This window comes from Propithecus coquereli, unplaced genomic scaffold (assembly GCF_000956105.1).
Source record: "Propithecus coquereli isolate 6110/MARCELLA unplaced genomic scaffold, Pcoq_1.0 Scaffold46, whole genome shotgun sequence".
Lineage (NCBI taxonomy): Eukaryota > Metazoa > Chordata > Mammalia > Primates > Indriidae > Propithecus > Propithecus coquereli.
The window spans coordinates 1,427,610-1,445,625 of NW_012150396.1; the positions used below are offsets into that span (position 1 = coordinate 1,427,610).

General features: G+C 36.8%; 1 protein-coding gene across 1 annotated transcript in view; it reads left to right on the top strand.

Moving 5' to 3' along the window:
• Positions 1 to 18,016, top strand: part of CAMK2D (calcium/calmodulin-dependent protein kinase II delta) — a 274,275-nt gene that overhangs the window by 115,519 nt on the left and 140,740 nt on the right. Inside the window, exon 4 of the mRNA XM_012655072.1 lies at positions 12,259 to 12,313. Coding sequence (XP_012510526.1) covers positions 12,259 to 12,313 — 55 coding nt within the window. The remainder of the gene's footprint in view (positions 1 to 12,258; positions 12,314 to 18,016) is intronic.

Genomic DNA, 18,016 nt, shown 5'->3' on the forward strand with positions numbered 1-18,016 from the left:
CTACTACTTGTTTAGAATGTTTCCCACATAGTCATGTTGTGTTCTTGTGCTCCCATAGGCCTGGATAATGAGACTATAAAATGAAATTATTGGGTAATGCTTTAGCTGAAATCCAAGACTCTAGAACAGAGAACCAAAAAATTAGCAAGAGGATTTTGTCCCAATGACTGTATGAATGCTGACACACCATTCATTGTCTCATTCACAGTTATATCCCCAGCATGTAGCATTCCAGAAAATCTGCTCAGTGACTGAAAGAATAACCACCAAGAACTTTATTTCTTCCAGATACCGTGCTCTTTCTTCTTAAAAATCTTAGGTACAACCATTCATAAAGTTTCTTAAACATTTATCCCCTTGGCTTAGAATCTCTGAATGAAGACTCTAGTCAAGACTATATAGAGGTGAAAATATTTGCCAATAACATTGAAACATATTTGTTATTAATGTTTTTTTGTTGTTGTTGTTCAGGGTTGAAGGACAGTTTTGTAAAATATTTTGCTAAAGAGTGGTTACGGCAAAACCAATTTCCATCAAAAATAGAATTAATGTCACATAGGTGTTTTCATTGAGAACAAATTAAAAATGTATCGTGTTTATTCATTTTTACAGTATTCCCATCTGGCAAATAAGAACCAGGAAGAAAACTTAATTAAAATGAACATTCAAAGCAAGTATGAAGATATTAAAATCTTCATAATATGAATGAATAGAATCACAGTAACTATTGTTCTGTACATAATTTAGATGCTACAAATATAAAACACATACATAATCATTTAAAATCACAGTGACACTTTAATAAAGTTTATAACCTCTCAGGAGTATAAGAGTAATTAAATGACAGAAACTTATTTCTTAAATTTGGTCTTTAAAAATTAATATATTTGCTTAAAATGTCTCTTCTAAAAAATAGAAATAGATATGAAAATTTATCAAATATGGGAGAATCTTCAGCAATCTGAATAACTATTGGGTTAATACGTAGGCTGTGAGAAAACTGCCGACTTTTAACACCTTTTATTAGTTTTCTTTTTCCCTTTAATTGTACAATAACAAATCTGATTTCATGATATTTAAAAACTGCCCTCTGTTCTCTAATTCTCCGAATGTTCATTTCTTCTGGCCTCTTTGTACCACTGAACCTGGGGGCGGCAGGTGTTTCCTTGCTCTTCACTGCTTTTGCAGGGCTGCTGTTAACACCTCCTCCCTCAACGCTCCCCACCTCCATCCCTGCCCCACCTGCTCTTTGTCGCACATTGCCTGGTGATAACAGCCTACGCTTCTTAGTGCAGCACTTTTCTACCATTTTCTTGGTACTTCCCCTCATTTGTTTTATTATATAGTAACTCACTTGCAATGTTCTGTCCTCCCCACACCCACCATCATTCTTCATGGCTTTAGTTAGCCACGTCACATGGATTATCCGTGTCACACACTGGCCTTTCACAACGCTGCTCCTATCTTTTCAACAGTCATGCCCTCTACTCCAGGGGTCAACATACTTTTTCTGTAAGGGGCCAAATAGTAAACATTTTCAGTTTCCTGGCCATGGGTCTTTGTTGCAACTGCAGTCCTAGCTTGAAAGCAGCCATAGATGATACATCAGCAAGTGGATGTGGCTGTGTTTTGTAACCCGTACTTACAAAAACAGATGCTCTGAAAAGGTGATTAGCGACTTGAAAGAGATGAGGTAGCAACCCACGTGAATATCTGGGGAAAAAAGTTCCAAGCGAAGGAAACAACAGGTGCAAACTCTGAGGCAGGAGCCTTCCTGGAGTTCTCCAGAAGCAGCAGGAGGCCAGTGTGGTTGGAGGACAGTGGTTAGGGGAAGGGCAGTAGCAGGACGGACTGGGAGGATAAGGGGGTCAGGGGTTGCGGGAAGGGCCTTTTAGGCCATAAATGGGATTTCAGCCTTTACTCAAAGGTGGTGATTGGACAGCCTTTGGAGCTGAAGGGCAGTAATCAGATTTAAGTTTTGACAGGGTTGTTCTGCCTGCTGGTAAAGATAGTAAGAAAGAGGGTAGAAACAGAGAAATGACATAGGATGCTACTGAAATATGCCATGGGTCAGTTCATAACAGTGGAGGAGGTAAAAAGGGGTCAGATTCTCCCTTTCTCTCTCTCTCTCTCTCTCTCTCTCTATATATATATATATATATATGTATAAGGATTTGCTCCTAGATTGGATTTTGCTTGCACAGAAGGGAGTCAAGGATTCCACTGAGGTTTTATCCTGAGAAACTGAAAAGAAGGAAGACCATAGCACAGGTGGAGCAGGTTTCAGGGGAAGATCATGAGTTCTTTGGGCTTGTTCGGTTCTAGATGTCTATGAGATAAGCAAATATACCACATATTTGAGATGTCCGATATTCATTATAACTTCCCTGATTTCATGATACGTGGACATTCATTCTTCAATTTAAAAAAATCATTGACCTAGGCTGAGCTAACTGTTCTAGCGAACTGTTCTTAACTAAAACTATATTGCCAGGTTAACCTGATAGATGCAGACTGGTGTAACAGTGCCTGCAGCTATGTTTATCAATATCCTTTCTTATTCCAATGGTATCTAATTCATGAATAAATTCATAAACAACTTTCATGTTTGACCTAGATTGTAGTCTAAGATTACAGAATTTTTTCATCATAAAAAGTGCTTTCATCATAAAAATAGTTATAGAAAGAAAAATGTTATTGGATAATATAATATAATATTAATAATACAGCCACTAGCTCCAGTTTTACATTATATTTCTTACCACTTTAGTAGGATTTTGAACACACAGATTTCCTGCTTATTGGACAAATCAAGTTTGGAAAAATGAAAGAAATTAATTTTCGAGAAAGGGTTTGAAAGATGAGAGCATTTGGGCTGGTGAATCTCTAGGGAAAATTCAGCTGCAAGTGTTAAGATAATATGCTAGTGAGGTACAAAGAGAGGATGATGATCTAATAAGTTTTTCCATCCACTGGATTCTCTACGGGTTAGTGTCAGAAAAGCAACTCATGTGCTTGGTTAACTTTTTGAAGGGAGCATATTGTTTTATGGCAAGAGAAATATTCTAAGTTTTCTCTCTAGTTATTCATTAAAAACAATTCCAAAATAAAATGAAGTGTGTTTTAAAGTTGGAATGTTGAGGAGGGGAAAGCCTCACACTTAGAGGATCATATTCGTATTGGTATTTGTATTGGTAATAATTGCATTGCTTATTTTCCTTATTGTTTATTAGCCGTAATCATGTAGAAATGTAGAAACCTAGAGGCGAAAAGGACCTTAAAAGATCCTCTTAAAGAATCATCTACTTCAGTGCTTATCAAGTATATTTTACTGTGACCTAAAGTATAAAGAGCATTTAATATCACAACCCAATGCATATTATATGTATATATAATACATATATACATGTTATACACATATAAACATATATATATATATGACTCAAGCAGAAGTTTCACCGAGAAGTAGTTTCCTTTAATGTGAAATATGCTTCAATATGATCTATTTTATTCTAGTTTTTTTTTTCCTTTTTAAAAATAAGTTTGTTCTATTTTCCATTGCTGATACTCTTCATCAGCAAGGGATTTGCCATTTCAGAAATACCTTTACCTTCCTATACAGTGTCGTCTGTCTTCCTTCACCTCTTCCATACTCACCAAAACTCCTGATAAGGTTTAGAGCGTATAGCAAGCTAGACCAAGACAGCAGTCCTCTTCCTTTTTGAATATTCCTAATGGCTAAGTATATCCATGAGTGATCACTGATTAGTTGGGTATAAATAACATAAGATGTAATAAGAAAAAAATAAGGCAAGAAAAAAGGAAATTAAGAAATTTGGAACCACTGATTGAAATATATAAAATAATTGATATTGATGCAAAATTGAAAGAGGGAAGATTTTTCTAAATAAAGGAAACTTGAAATGAGTACTAACTTTTCCAAGAAATGAAATCACTTTTCCAAAAAACAAATTATAATAAGAAGCGGAAGCATGTGATTAAATATGCAACAGGATAAGCTCAAATTATTTTTCAAAGAAAACAAAGAACATTTCCAGATACTATCAAGTCTATGATTTAATTTCCCATTATATGTATACTTTTCTGTTAAAAATGAGCAGGGCAGGGTATAAAGTCAATTGTCTATTTACTTTTCTGTTTTGTTTTAACCATCTCTGAGCATCTATATTTAGCCATTGATAACTTTTATTAATCTTTCAAGCAAAAAAACCAATGTTTCTCTTGTGTTCTTTGTGGTGTCCTGATTGGTGTGGCTAATAACCCTATAATCAACAGTCATTAATTATATCTCCCCATGGTCTAATTTCTTCCCAGGTTGAAATTCTCCCAAGTAATAGATATTTTGCCCCATCAGAACCCACGTTGAATAATTTGGGCTCATAACTAGCTCTGGCCTATTAGAACAGATAATGATTTTTTTCTAGTCGGTCCTGAATATTACTAATCTGATCCTATAGATCCTATGGATATTGAAGCCAGCATAAACTTGGCTTTTAATCTTGAATCAGGAATGAGGTGAGAATTTTGGAATAAGGATGGAGACTGTGGTCAGCAGAGTTTATATGTCTTCACCTTCAGGACTGATCTTGGGATCTAACGACTTTGTATACTTGTGGAATAGTTTTTAAATTAACATGGATGGCATTCTCCACTGAGTTTTTATGTAATAATTAAATTTTATTGTTTCAAAAAGTGCTTAATTCATATTTGTTCCTTATTTTTAAGTATACCAGTGAATTGTTTTTAAATATAATTTAATGTTAGTTAACATTAAGTTTAAAAAGTAGATTTTCTTGTCACAACTGGAAAAATATTAGAAATTTTATTAAAATAATTTTTTGATTTCTGATCTAGAAGTTATTTTAATTTTTGTGTAATGAGTAATGATTTATTTGGCATTTATTCATGGGCATACCACTAAACAAGTTTGTCAAAAATACATATCCCTTATGTAACTTTAGGAATTTGTGTGTTCAAATATCTAAAATTAGAAGAGACTGTGGTTTCTATGCCCTACCAGTTTGTTTACCCTAGCCAGCTAAGTCAAACTTCCAAATTTTTTATGCCCAAATTTTGAAAGTGTCATGTTAAGACAAATAAAGACAATCAAAGTATAAATGTCATATAGGACTATTGACTTTAACACCGGCATAAACAGTGACTATCTATATATCTGTATCTGTCTATATTTGTTCTCAATTTAAAATAAAATGGACAATATACAATAGAGGCCTGTGCAGGTCCCAGCCTGTCTGTGGCTTGGGGCTGCTATCTGCCTCGTAAAGCAAAGTGAAGGGTTTGTCTTCTGGAAAGACAAAATCATTTCGTCCTCTGAAAAAACTCCTACATAGTTGGCTTTGCCATTTGCCAGGAATAGGGTAGAAATCGAGACCTCATGAGTCTGGGTTTTAAATTGTGGTCAAGAGAGAAGACAGAGACTGTAACCAGAAAATTCGGAGTGGGATGTAGTTACCTCCAGAACTCATCATTGTTAACTCAGCGTGGGCTGACAGTCATAAAAGTGGATTCCTTAATAATAAAAAAATAGCCCCTCCCCCAAAATGAACACTATACATGGATCTATATTTAAAAAAACAAAGAGCATATATTTTTTCAAATGTACTCAAGTTAATATATTTTATTATGGGAAGATAAAAAACACATAGTGTCATTTTATTAACTGTATTACTTGTGTTACAGGAGATAAAGATAAAAAAACACATACGCAGATTTGCCATCAGTTTTCTAGAAGAGTTAGTTTGATTTTGAATTTCATTTTCAATACTTTTGTGTTTTCTATTTGAAAAGTCATCTCTCTAGAAATGACTAGCTTTGTCACAAAAAAGCCAGGAGTAATGGTTGGGCTGAAATTTCTCTCTAGTATGGTGCCATTTGACTGTTAAAATGTTCTAATACTAGTATAATTTTTCTTCCTTCCCCGAATCTACAAATGAACTCAATGTTGGCATCCTGTTTGGGGGAAGACTTGGCATGTTGCATGGCCTAACTTGGCTAGTGTTTGCTCTAGCTGTGAATTATAATTAACTACTGATGAGAATATAAAAAGGATCTGACTCGCAAGCTGCCATTTTTACATCCCAGTATGTGAACCAAATCCAACTACCTCAATCCTTGCAACACAGCGAGGCTAAAAATGCAAAATCTGCCTCATTTATAACCAGGACTGTTGCTCAGAGCTGACAAACAATGATTATGGGAATGCAATACAATCTGTTCTGTATGAATTACTCTATTAGTATTATGATAACATTGGCAGCATTGCTCTACTATGTTCAGTCTTAGTGATTTATACTAATTCTTTGATATTTTCTGAGGCCAAACTCGTTCTTTTTTCTCCTAAAAATTCCCTATGATATTGAAAGACTTTTTTGAGGACAATGTGGTCACACATTTCAGATTAAGTCTTTCCTGTTTTATTTATCTATTCTTAGCTAACAATCCACATCCCAGACTTAGTGGCTTAAAACATCAATTATTGATGATTCTGTGAGCTGACTGTGTTTAGTCAGATGGTTGCTCTACTCACATGGTGTAACTGAGGTCACTCATGCAATTGCATTCAGCTAGAGCTCTGCTAGTGAGGGAATGACAAGATGACCTCTCATCCTCCAGGGTTTCTCTTCATGTGGCTTCTTATCTTTCGGTAGCCCAACCTGAACTTTCCTTTTAGCACAGCATGTGGTTTCCAAGAGCACAGCTCCAATGTACAGAGCTTATTAAGGCTTTGCTTGCATCACACTTGCCAATCACTCAAAGCAAATCCCCTAGCGAAGCCCAGGGCAGTGTGGGAGAGGACTGCACAAAGAAACGAATGTTGATAGACACAGTCCACGGGGGCCCACCAATGTCACTGACCACCACATCTCCATACTAGATTTTAGTAAAGAACAGCAGGTATTGAGTTTGGGTTGAATGGACAAGTAAGAATCAATATAATTTGAACCCAATAATATATTGTATAAATAATTTCACAAAATTATCTTAACAACCTTGATTTTATTTGGTGTGTATGGGGTACTGTTAGGAAATGGAGGGGTAAGGAAGCAGTACTGAAGTTTGAAAAATTCAGTTTGTATCCTGTGAGCCTTTTTTGAAAGATAATAAATCCCCATAAAAGAATATATTCACTTTCTTTTGACAGAAATGTTTCTACTATGTGTCATAAAAATGGATAAATTGTGCCTAATAAGCAACTTCTGCATAGTTTCTATTTAAAGTTTAATTTTCCTACTCTTTTCTGTCTTCTCCCTTGCCCATCCATTTCCTCTTCCCATCACGCACACACACACACACACACACACACACACACGCACGCACACACACACGCACGCACACACACACACACACACACCTTTTTTGCCATGCTATCATAATATGCATGATGTGGAAATTATTAGGGTGGGGACCTCACAAGGAGCTCATCGTGTGGGTAGTAGAAAGATTTCTCCCGCCAGGAGTAGCATAGTTTTAGGGAAGAAAGTTTATTTTACCTTTTTAAGAAAGAAGTGGAAGGGGGGAGAGAGAAGGGAGGGAGTCGCCTTGGCACATGAATGAAGGAGTGAAAGTGCTGGGGACTTGAGGGAAAGTTGCTTGAGTTTTAAAGGGTAAAAATGATGCTTTTTTGCCCTCTCCTTTAGCAGACTGATAACAGAAGCAGTGAAGCTGTTGTTGATGTCTTTTATTTTTCTCTTTTCTCTGTGAGGCTGGCTCATCAAAGGTCCTTGGAATCTGGTCCTGGGAGGAACTGAGGCAGAGACTGGGAGTGGGGAGTTTGCGCCCCTACTGTCCACTTGGGGCTCTTCGAGGTTATGGAAAACCTCTTAGAGATAATGAGTTAGGCCACAGGTGTTTAATTAAACCAGACAAAGGGGAGTTGTACTGTGAATTTATTTCTCTTACTTTCTGTGTGATAGTTTATTTTCCTCTGTTACATAAGTTATTAGTAAGGCCGCTTTTCACAAATGTTAATTTTTACAAATCAAAATAATTTAAATTTATGATATTTTATATGTTATGTAAGCTTTCAAGATTCTTCAATTTATTAGGATTTTTGGTACGTTGAATGTTCCCTCAAGTAAAATAGTTGAGTCACTGGAAATTCTCATATTCCTAGTTTAAAGTGGAAAATTAGCAGTTTTCTAGGGATTTGGGAACTGAAGAGAGAGACAAATGTATCTTAGACATCATCCAGCTGTCTCTATACCCTCAAAATTATAGCATCACATTTGAAACTGACACTCAGAATGGTTTTCTCTTCTTTTGGTAATAGTTTTTGACTTGGCACTGCTTTTCTTTCTCTGGTCACCATAGCTACTTTTTCCTTTTTTTTTCTCTTCTCAGTATTATTTTACCCTGAAAATCCAATCCATATGCTACAGGCTGTTTGGTGAGTGGTTTGTTGACAAATATATTTTAGCATTCTGAATAGGAACAAGGTCTTTGGAATCATCCAGCTCTGGATTTTGGTCCTAGCCTGGCCAATCACTGGCTTTTCACCTGGACGTTTCCTGAATGTCTCTAAGCTGTGTGCATTCATTTGTAAGAGACAATGGTAAAGTATCCTCATGGTGTTTGTATATATTAAATAAAATAATTCTTGCAAAAATTGTTTGCATTATTCCTGACATAGTAAGCACTATAATTGTAAATTTTATTGTATCTTTTAACCCCTTAAATGAAATGAAGTATTGAAAGAAACAGGAAACTTTTATCATATTTAAATAAAATTTCTTTTCTCTGTTTGTATAAGGACCACGATCCTATTTGGCCCCTTCTTTGCGGAGCTAATGCTTAGCTAGAAACTGCAGTGAAATCAGGCAGGAACATAGACAGGAAGAGAAAGTGGTGATCCTGTGATAATTCAAATGCAAACTACCAAGTCGATAATATATACGGGAGAGAGAGAAAAAGAATTAGGCTGTGGGTCAACTAACCTTTAGAAATATTTTAGCTTCAGAAGCACTTTTTTCCACCTTATAAATTTCATACTTAAAGTTATAGAATTTTAAACTTATTCCGGATAAGAGATGTTATACTGTTTCAGTTTATAAAAATTCATTTATACATAGACTTGATTTTAACTTTGAGCAAACTTCAGAAAAGAATGACTACCAAGATGTTTTTTAACCTGTTTTCTCCAATGCTTTTCTCAGTCTCATCTGTAAAATTTCTCTTTAAAATGTTGTAGGGACAAGGGTCATTAGGCTAATTATGTGCCCCCATATGTGCAGCTTATGGCATTAACAGAATAGTCAGAGCAAGAGGGTGGTGCAAGATGCTTCAACATACAGAAGCCACAGTGCTCTCAAGGCTGGCCGTGCAGTCAGTCTTGGGCTAACAACTGGGATGAACATCTTGTAATTCCTTTGGTGTGAAAATGAATTGACAGTTATTTATGGGGAATAGTTAATGTAACATTTTGCAAAAGTGAACACATGTCTATAGTCCCAGCTACTCGGGAGGCTGAGGCAGTAGGATTGCTTGAGCCCAGGAGTTTGAGGTTGCTGTGAGCTAGGCTGACACCACGGCACTCTAGCCCGGGCAACACAGTGAGACTCTGTCTCAAAAAAAAAAAAAACTAATTCATTTCTGAATGATGATTATTTAGCATTAATTAGCATTAATAAGATAGTGGTAATTATGCTAAGAACATGTTATTCCTAGTATAAGTAGAAATTAGTGCTGCTTCTCCAGTTGTACAAGAAATAGCCTATTCTGTTCAGCTCTGCAACTCTTTGAACACCTGAGATCCCACTTTCTCTTGAAGCTTTTACCTAGAGACAGTGGAAGAAAGTAGTGATGGCTTCATCCTGTTCACATTGTGAATTTTACTTTTCATTTTAACTTTTCTAGCATGGAACTCATCTTATTTTCCAGAATAACTGTATGAGTTCTCTAAGTAGCCATACCATTATTTAAACTCATTTAAATACAGACTGTGTTATAGCTGCTCAATGAGGTATCTCTGAGACTGCGTTGTTCAGGAAAGCCAGTGAATTATGAGCCATGACCTGGCCTCCTTTACTGTGCTGAATGATCATGAGCAGAAGATATATAATCAAACCAAACTCTTGATTTTCTTAGGCAGTGTATGTTTATTTATTTATTTATTTTTTTCTTAGAGACAAGGTCTTGCTTTGTTACCCAGGCTGGAGTGCAGTGATGCGATCATAGCTCACTGTAACCTCAAACTCCTGGGCTCAAGCAGTCCTCCCATCTCAGCCTCCCAAGTAGGTAGGGCTACAGGCACGTGCTACCATTCCTGGCTGGCTAATTTTTTTGTATTTTGTAGAGACTGGGTCTTGCTGTGTTGCCCAGGCTAGTCTCAAACTCCTGGCCTCAAGTGATCCTCCCACTTTGGCCTCCCAAAGTGTTTGGATTATAGGCCAGAGCCACTGGCATCCAGCAACAGCATAAGTTTAAAAAAAGGTAGCAGGCATCTCTGATATTGGCAACTTAAAGAATATTCTTCATGCAGTGAAAATGATGGGAGAATTGCTCATACATCAATAGTTTCGTTTTAGACATATATAGGTATATTGAGTTTTGGTGAAAATTTCTGTCCAAAATCTGGTATTTTTTGTTCAAAAATGATTTAATGAAAGACTATCTACTATGTACCAGATCTCTGTGTGGGATGCAAAGGCTTACAAAAGATGATTCCAGTTTGGTGGTATTGAGAAGGAGAGTCTATGTTGAAGACAGGAAAGGCATTAAGTATAGTTAGGAAAGCTAAAATGCGCTGCATCGACTAAACGAAGGGTGACAAAAAAACAAGATAAGGAGGGGGAGACTGCAGTATGTTTACGTTTCATGCGCTTGAGAGCTAAATGGAGTAGAGGGTCTGAGACTGAGCTCAATTGCCTCCACGGTCAGTCTCCCCCTCGTGTTAACGACAGTAGACAATCCAGGTTTAACAGATGATAATCTATAATTAGTGGTGAAGCAAAAGTCTCTCTTTCTCCACTTTGAGGAAATGTCCAGAGAGGGATTTGAAAAAGATTTTAATAGTGGGTCAGGGAAATAAGATCCAATGGGGATGGAATTGGAATAACAGAGAATGGAGATTCTATTTAGTCTACAAGCTTGGGAATTTCATGGGTACTGCAGACTCCCTCTGTAGATAGATGGTTGTAGTTTGGGTGATGAACTAAATATTGTGAATTCACGTTTTCCATGTGGGCGTCATGGCTGCATGAGGAACATCTTAAGTGCAGGTCGTAGTAGAAATCATTATCCTCTTGTGGTGACTTTTGTGAAAGCAGTTGCATCCTAAAACTTTGTTGCTGTCCCTGCCTTCTGTTGCCTCCAGTGAAGGTCAAGCCACCGCTTTAATCAATTTGGATAAATAGGAAGAATTTACCATCTGGGGGGATGACTGGGAGGAGCTGACTGAGCGGCTTATGCAAAAATAAATAGCAGACAAAGCAGTATGTAAATTTTACATGTGTGATTTAGTTTAGAATTACCACTGAAAGTCTAGCTCGTTTGAAAATTTAAGGTAACTAATTTGAGGAACTAGCAGATTATTTTATTAAAATTTCTAGCTGTGCATTTTTGACTAATGAGTTGGTAAATGAATTTTGGTGACTTGAGTAAAGAAATAACATACTAAAAACTGTTTTGGCGGGTCGGCCAGGGAATGCCACATAGAAATTGTTGGACAAAAGGGGGAGCAGAGTCAGGGAGGCCACTTACTAGACTCCACAGTGGTCCCTCTTGCTGCCAGTCGTGGTGATCAAGCATGAGTTGGTGAGACTTGCATTAGCTTGATAGTCAAGGACAAAGCAAAGAGGCGGAAGAATTGCTAGAACCTGGCAACTTTGGATATACATTATTAACGATCATCAACATTTATTTAGTATTTACCTGAAAATGTGTGCATTATTTTACTTTTATTTTCTTTTATTGTCTCATTTAATCTCAACCATTTAATGAAACATATGTACTGATATCATTACAAGTTAAGCAATTTTTTTATGATCACATAATAAATAATTATCAGACCCAGAGCCCAAACCTCGGGTCTGTCATTTGTACCCACGCCATACTGTAAAGGACACCGAGTTATCAGAGGCCAGAAGAAAGTGTCATGCTGACATTTGTGGGTAGGAGACAGATGCTCATTAGAAATCTGGTTTAACGTTGATCATTGGTATATTTATAACATTTATAACACAAACTTTCTTCTCTTTTTCCTTTTATTTTTTCTTTTAGTGCGACTTCATGACAGCATATCAGAAGAGGGGTTTCATTACTTGGTGTTTGATTTGTAAGTATGCACTTTGTGTTCATTTATTTTTTCAATCAATTTGAAAACCGTTTTGAATTAAACATGATTTTTTCTCAAGGTACATCCTAAATTAAGGGCCACTGTAATATTTTTAAAATGTTCTTCAAGTAACGTTCAACTATAATTCTTTTGAAAAGAGTTTACTACCCATCAATGTTTTATTTAAAATTCATATTAACCTTCAAAAGTAAAACAGTTATGACAGTTCCCTTTGCATTGTCCACTGTGATGTCATAAATAGTTCTCAGTTTTCCCTTGGGGTACAACAATGTCTGATATAAGCGAAATTTTCCAATGAATTTTTAATAGTATGTATAATTTATTATCTTGTATAAAAAGAAGATTCAAGGTAGTAACTGGGATTACCAAGATTGATCAAAACTAATCAGGTTCTATCAACAAGAATGAAGGGAAAATAATGATTCTTGGCAGGGAGATAGTAAAACAGGCCACACACAGATGGCTGGTAGGAGTTTAATAAGAACAATTTGATCATTTTGATCAATTTGATAATTTTTCTATTTATCAAGAGATTCAAAAATGTTCATATCATTTGACATAGTAATTTTACTTCTAGGAACAAAATTCACAGAAAGTATATCCTAAATTCAGATAAATTTTTATGTTGAAAGATATTCATAGTGTCATCCTTTATAATGGGAAAAAAGAAAAGGAAAAAAACAACTTACAGATCCAATTATAGAGAAGTAGTTGCATAATTACAGTACATTTATATAACAGACTACTCTCTAGCATTTTAACATGATGATCACGAAGAGTTTTGGGATAAATAAGCAAAACGTATTTCACATAATATGAGTCCAAAGGTAGATTAATACTAGCTTTGTTTAATGCAGCCCTTCAGTGATATCATTAAGAAACCACGTTCTTTCCATCTTTCTGTCTGTTGTGTAGCATGTGGGTTTATCTCCATGCTCAGTCCCCCCTTAGGGTCTGAAGTTGACTGCCTCATTTTCAGACATCACAGTGACTTCCAAAGGCAGAAAAGGGGGAATAATAATTCTATTGTATGAATTTTTATTCTGGTAGAAACTCTTTCCCAAGAGTCCCTCAGAGGTTATCTGTTAATGAATCCTTATGTAAAATTGCTTCTTAAGCCTGTGTCCAAACCAGGTATTGCTAAAGGAAATGGAATTACAATAATTGGCATTGACAGGCGTAATGTAGTCTGTCGGTCTGGTCAGGGAACTGATCTCCCCTGAAACATATCATGCCCAGCAAAGAACTAAATTATGATTTTGTTATTAAGGAAAAAGGGAAGACCAGTGTGCAGTGGCTCATGCCTACAATTCTAGCACTTTGGGAGGCCAAGACAGGAGGATCACTTGGGCGGGGGAGTTTGAGACCAGCCTGCAATAGCAAGACTCTGGCTCTACAAAAAATAAAAAAACTAGCTGGGTATGGTGGCACATGCCTGTAGTCCCAGCTACTTGGAGGCTGAGGCAGGAGGATGGCTTGAGCCTAAGAGGTGGAGGCTGCACTGCAGTGAACTAGGATGGTGCCACTACAGTCTAGCCCAAGTGACAGAGTGAGACCCTGTCTCAAAACAAAAAAAGAAAGAAAAGAGGAGTTTTGCCTGCTGTGTAGGCACCAAGCATGTCTGCCATGTTGGGGATCCATGTGTGTGCTGTGAAGTAGAGACTCGAGTTCTGCTCCTGCGTAATCCTACTGCACAGCTCCTCTCCGCAGTGCTAGTCATCCGTGGCTTGCTCACCTGGCCATAGTTTGGTACCACTCTCTGTGTTCTAATAGGGCTTCCTCTTCAGTCTTTTCAGAGTTCTTGTTTTCACCTTTTCCATTGTTTGTTCTTCCCTCCCGATGTTCCAAGATCCCTTCTTTCATAATTTTCTTTCTTGAACTTCTTTTAACCATTCTTTTAGGGTAGGCACGTTAGCAATAAGTTTTTGGTTTTCCGTTTTCTGAGAATGTCTTAATTTTCCCTTTATTTCTGCAGCATATTTTGGCCAGATTTAGAATTACAAATTGATAGTTCTTTTCTTTCAACGTTGTGCCACTTCCTTCTGGATTTTTTGGTTTTTAATGAGAAATCTTCTGTCATTCTAATTGCTTTTCCCCTAAAGCTAAGGTGTTATTTCTCTCTGGCAGCTTTAAAGATTTTTCCTTTGTTGTTGATGTTCAGAAGTTTGTCTATAAGGTGTCTTGGCTTGGATTTCTCAGGGTTTACTTATTTCGAATTCACTTAGCCTCCTGGATGTCTAGGTTTGCGTGTGCCAAATTTTTAGACACTGTTCCTTTGAATACTTTTTCGGCCTCACCTTTTTGCTCCTCTCCTTTCGGACTCTGATGACACGAATGTTGGATCTTTTGTTACAGTCCAGTAGGTGCCTGAGGCTCTGGGGGGATTTTCCCCCCTAATTTATTTTATTTCTGTTATTTGGACTGGGTGGTTTATACTGTTCTGTCTTCAAATCTGTCTGATTCTTTGGTGTTGTTTTTTTTTTTTATTCTGCTGTCAAGCTAATCTATTGAATTTTATTTTTGCTATTTTTTAGTTTTATAGTTTCCCTTTGGTTCTTTATATCCTCTATTTCTTTGCCAAGATTTCCTATTTCTTTTGTTTGTTTCAAGTGTGTTTATAAGTGCTCACTGAAGCATTTTTTTATTATGGCTGATTAAAAATTCTTGCCAGGTAATTCCAACAGCGTTGTCAGCTTGGTGTTGCTGTCTGGTGATTGTCTTCTTATTCAAATTGAGATTTTCCTGGTTCTTGATAAGTGATTTTGGATTATATCCTGGACATTTGGGGTATTATTTTATGGGACTCTGGATTTAATTACACTTTCTTTTTAGCAGGGCTTCTCTGATATTAGAGTAAGGAGATGCCATCTTATTACTGACAGGTAGGAGTGGAAGGCCAGGTTCCCCACTCGGCCTCCATCAATATGCCTGGGTCGTGTCCTCTTACTGCAGGGCAGAAATTGGAACACAAGGATTTTTTTTCTTGCCGTATTCAGTGGGAGAAATGCATCTAACCTATTTTCTTTAAGAATCAGACCTGATACTATATTATTTCCAATGGATTTAATTTGTTAGATCTCCTTTGCTATGCAAATCAAGATGCATTATAAACTGGGGTATCCTTCATGCTATGATGAATGCTGGAATAAAAACACTTTTGCTAGTTCTCATTATTTAAGTAATATCATTTAGAATTGGGTTTGATCACAGCTCTGTCAGGGAGGAAAAACTTTTTCTCTACCCTTTTAGGTTCAGTATCTGGGAGCATGAGAATTAAACACACAAAAGACAGATTAACAGGAGAAAAGGCACACAATTTTTATTAATATTTTTGTGCATAACCTTCTTCAAAGGGAAATTTATACCCTGCTTTTAGACAAATAAGGGGAGGGCAGAGAATTATTTCTGCATCTGTTGATTCTCAATTACCTGTAGCTCAAAGTCATCCTTACGCCAAAGTGGCATCTTTTGAAGTGGCATGTGCTGATCCCCTTCAGCTGCAAGGAGCACTTCAGTGTTGGGTCGAATCCTTCTATTACTCCAGTTTCCCGTAGTCATCAAGCTATTTATATCTACATTGCAAATTTTATAGATTTCTTACTAAATCAAGGGAATGATAAGAATCAACATCATGTATTTTTCGTGCACCATTTTTAAAAATTCAGCATAATAATTGGTGAAGAACATGTAAAGAAAGCAGTTCACATGAAAACAAAATAAGATTTTCAACTGCAGTGGATCATGCCTGTAGCAATGATTTGTTTGTGTTATTGATGTCTCTGAAACCAAGTGAAGAGAAATCTGGGAGTGAAAGTTTGCGTACAAACTGTAGTAATTTGAAATATGCAACATGAGGCAACTGAACCTCTGCTTGTAGAATGAAGAGCTCAGATTCTTTGCAATTACTATTTAGTATTTAAAGCTTAAGAGGAGAGTTACCAGCAGTTTTCATCAAAATGCTCTGCCAGTAAATGAGATTAATAAGCTAGTTAAAAACAATCCAGTGAAGCATGCAGCTTTAGAGACAATTGGAAAGCAAAGGTTAAAAGTATATATTTTCAATGACTAAAAAAAGAATATAAACAGATATATAAGTATATAATTCCACAAAACTGAGTAATTGCTGTGGTGATAATTTACAAAAAGGAAAAATAAGTAGACCTAGAAGAATGCACATTTTAAATACAATTAAGAAAAATGTGGTCTTAAAGATATCAATGAAGTAGTCATTGGGAAAACTGGAAGCCACTTAGCCAATCAGTTCCAAGATAAAATAACTACTTGAATTTCTAAAGAAGGAATGTTCCTTGTGTTCCTCCTTTTGATGCTGGTTTTGGCAGTGTGGTGCTTGTGCATACTTCCTGTGGAATGTTAGCTATTCAGAATCTAATGGAAGTTCTATTTTTATAGGTGCATTGAGTCTTCTTCTAATGGAATACTTTTCACTTTATAAAAAGCAAAACAGAGGAGGTCATGAGTTCTATGAAGAAAAAAAGTTTCTTCTTGCTATTTTAAATTTATGTATTTTTATTCCGATATCTAACCACTTCCACCTACAAAGCGTTAGTAGTCACTTTTCCAGATAGACTCAGAGATCAGTGGGAAAGGCCCTCATGAAGCAAAATCATCTTCACAGCAAATAGTGAACTGCCCTGATTTGTTTTGAATCCTCCTTCCTCAGAGTTTGTGTCGAGCAGGGTTTTCAGGCATACCCCAGCAGCTCTGGGAAGCAAGAAGGGCTAAATATACAGAAATGTGGATTTATCTGAAATCTAAGGGAGACAAAAAAGTGAAGAAACAGAGCTAGATTGTAGTCTCCAAGGGAGGAGCCTTCAGGTAGTGACTTTGGTCTTAAGCAGATCAGGCAGATCTGGTCCATTTCTAGGGCTGGTGATACATTAGGCCTTGACAAGGGCGGTCATCTGAACATAAGTGCTGGAATGAAAACCTGTTTCCCTCTCCTCATCATAGGTTCATTGGCTGAGGCCTTGTAAGTTAGACTGACAAAAGACAGATTAAGAGAAAACAGAAGTTTATTAACGTGAATAGCATGCATTGCACATGGGAGCATTCAGAGATGAATAACTCAAAGCGTGATTAGAACCTGAGCTCACATGGCATCTTAACAAAAGAACAATTCATTTTTAGAGAAGCAACCAAACAAAGGAAAAGGACTTTGGGTCTCTAGGGGCAGCACATCGTGGGAAGGCAAATCTATGAGGAGAACCAATGGCAGATAAGGGCTGGGTTAGTTACGTAGAGTCCTTTGGTGCAGTCTCCAGGCTGAGAAGTGTCTAGGGTTGTCTCTAGTGATTAACTTCCGTCCTCCCTGGAGAGAGGGGACAGGGAATATATTTACGAATTTATGTCCTGCTTTTAGGCAAATAGGAGGAAGGCGGAGATGTTTTCCTGTGTCTGCTTCTTCTCAATTGCCTTCAGCTCAGAAGAATTCTTATGACAAAATGGCATACTTGGGGACAGCATATTTTACTACTCTTCATTAGTGACAGATATATTTCAGAACTGTGTTTCAGAGAAAATCTTTATTTTGTGTACATTGTATGCATACTTACCTGTTCAAGAGACAGAAACATAAATTGATAATCGCCACATAGTACAACTTGTGCCCTAATACTGTTCTGTGTACACGGATTGAAGCAAGGAAAGACTGAGATTGGAGGT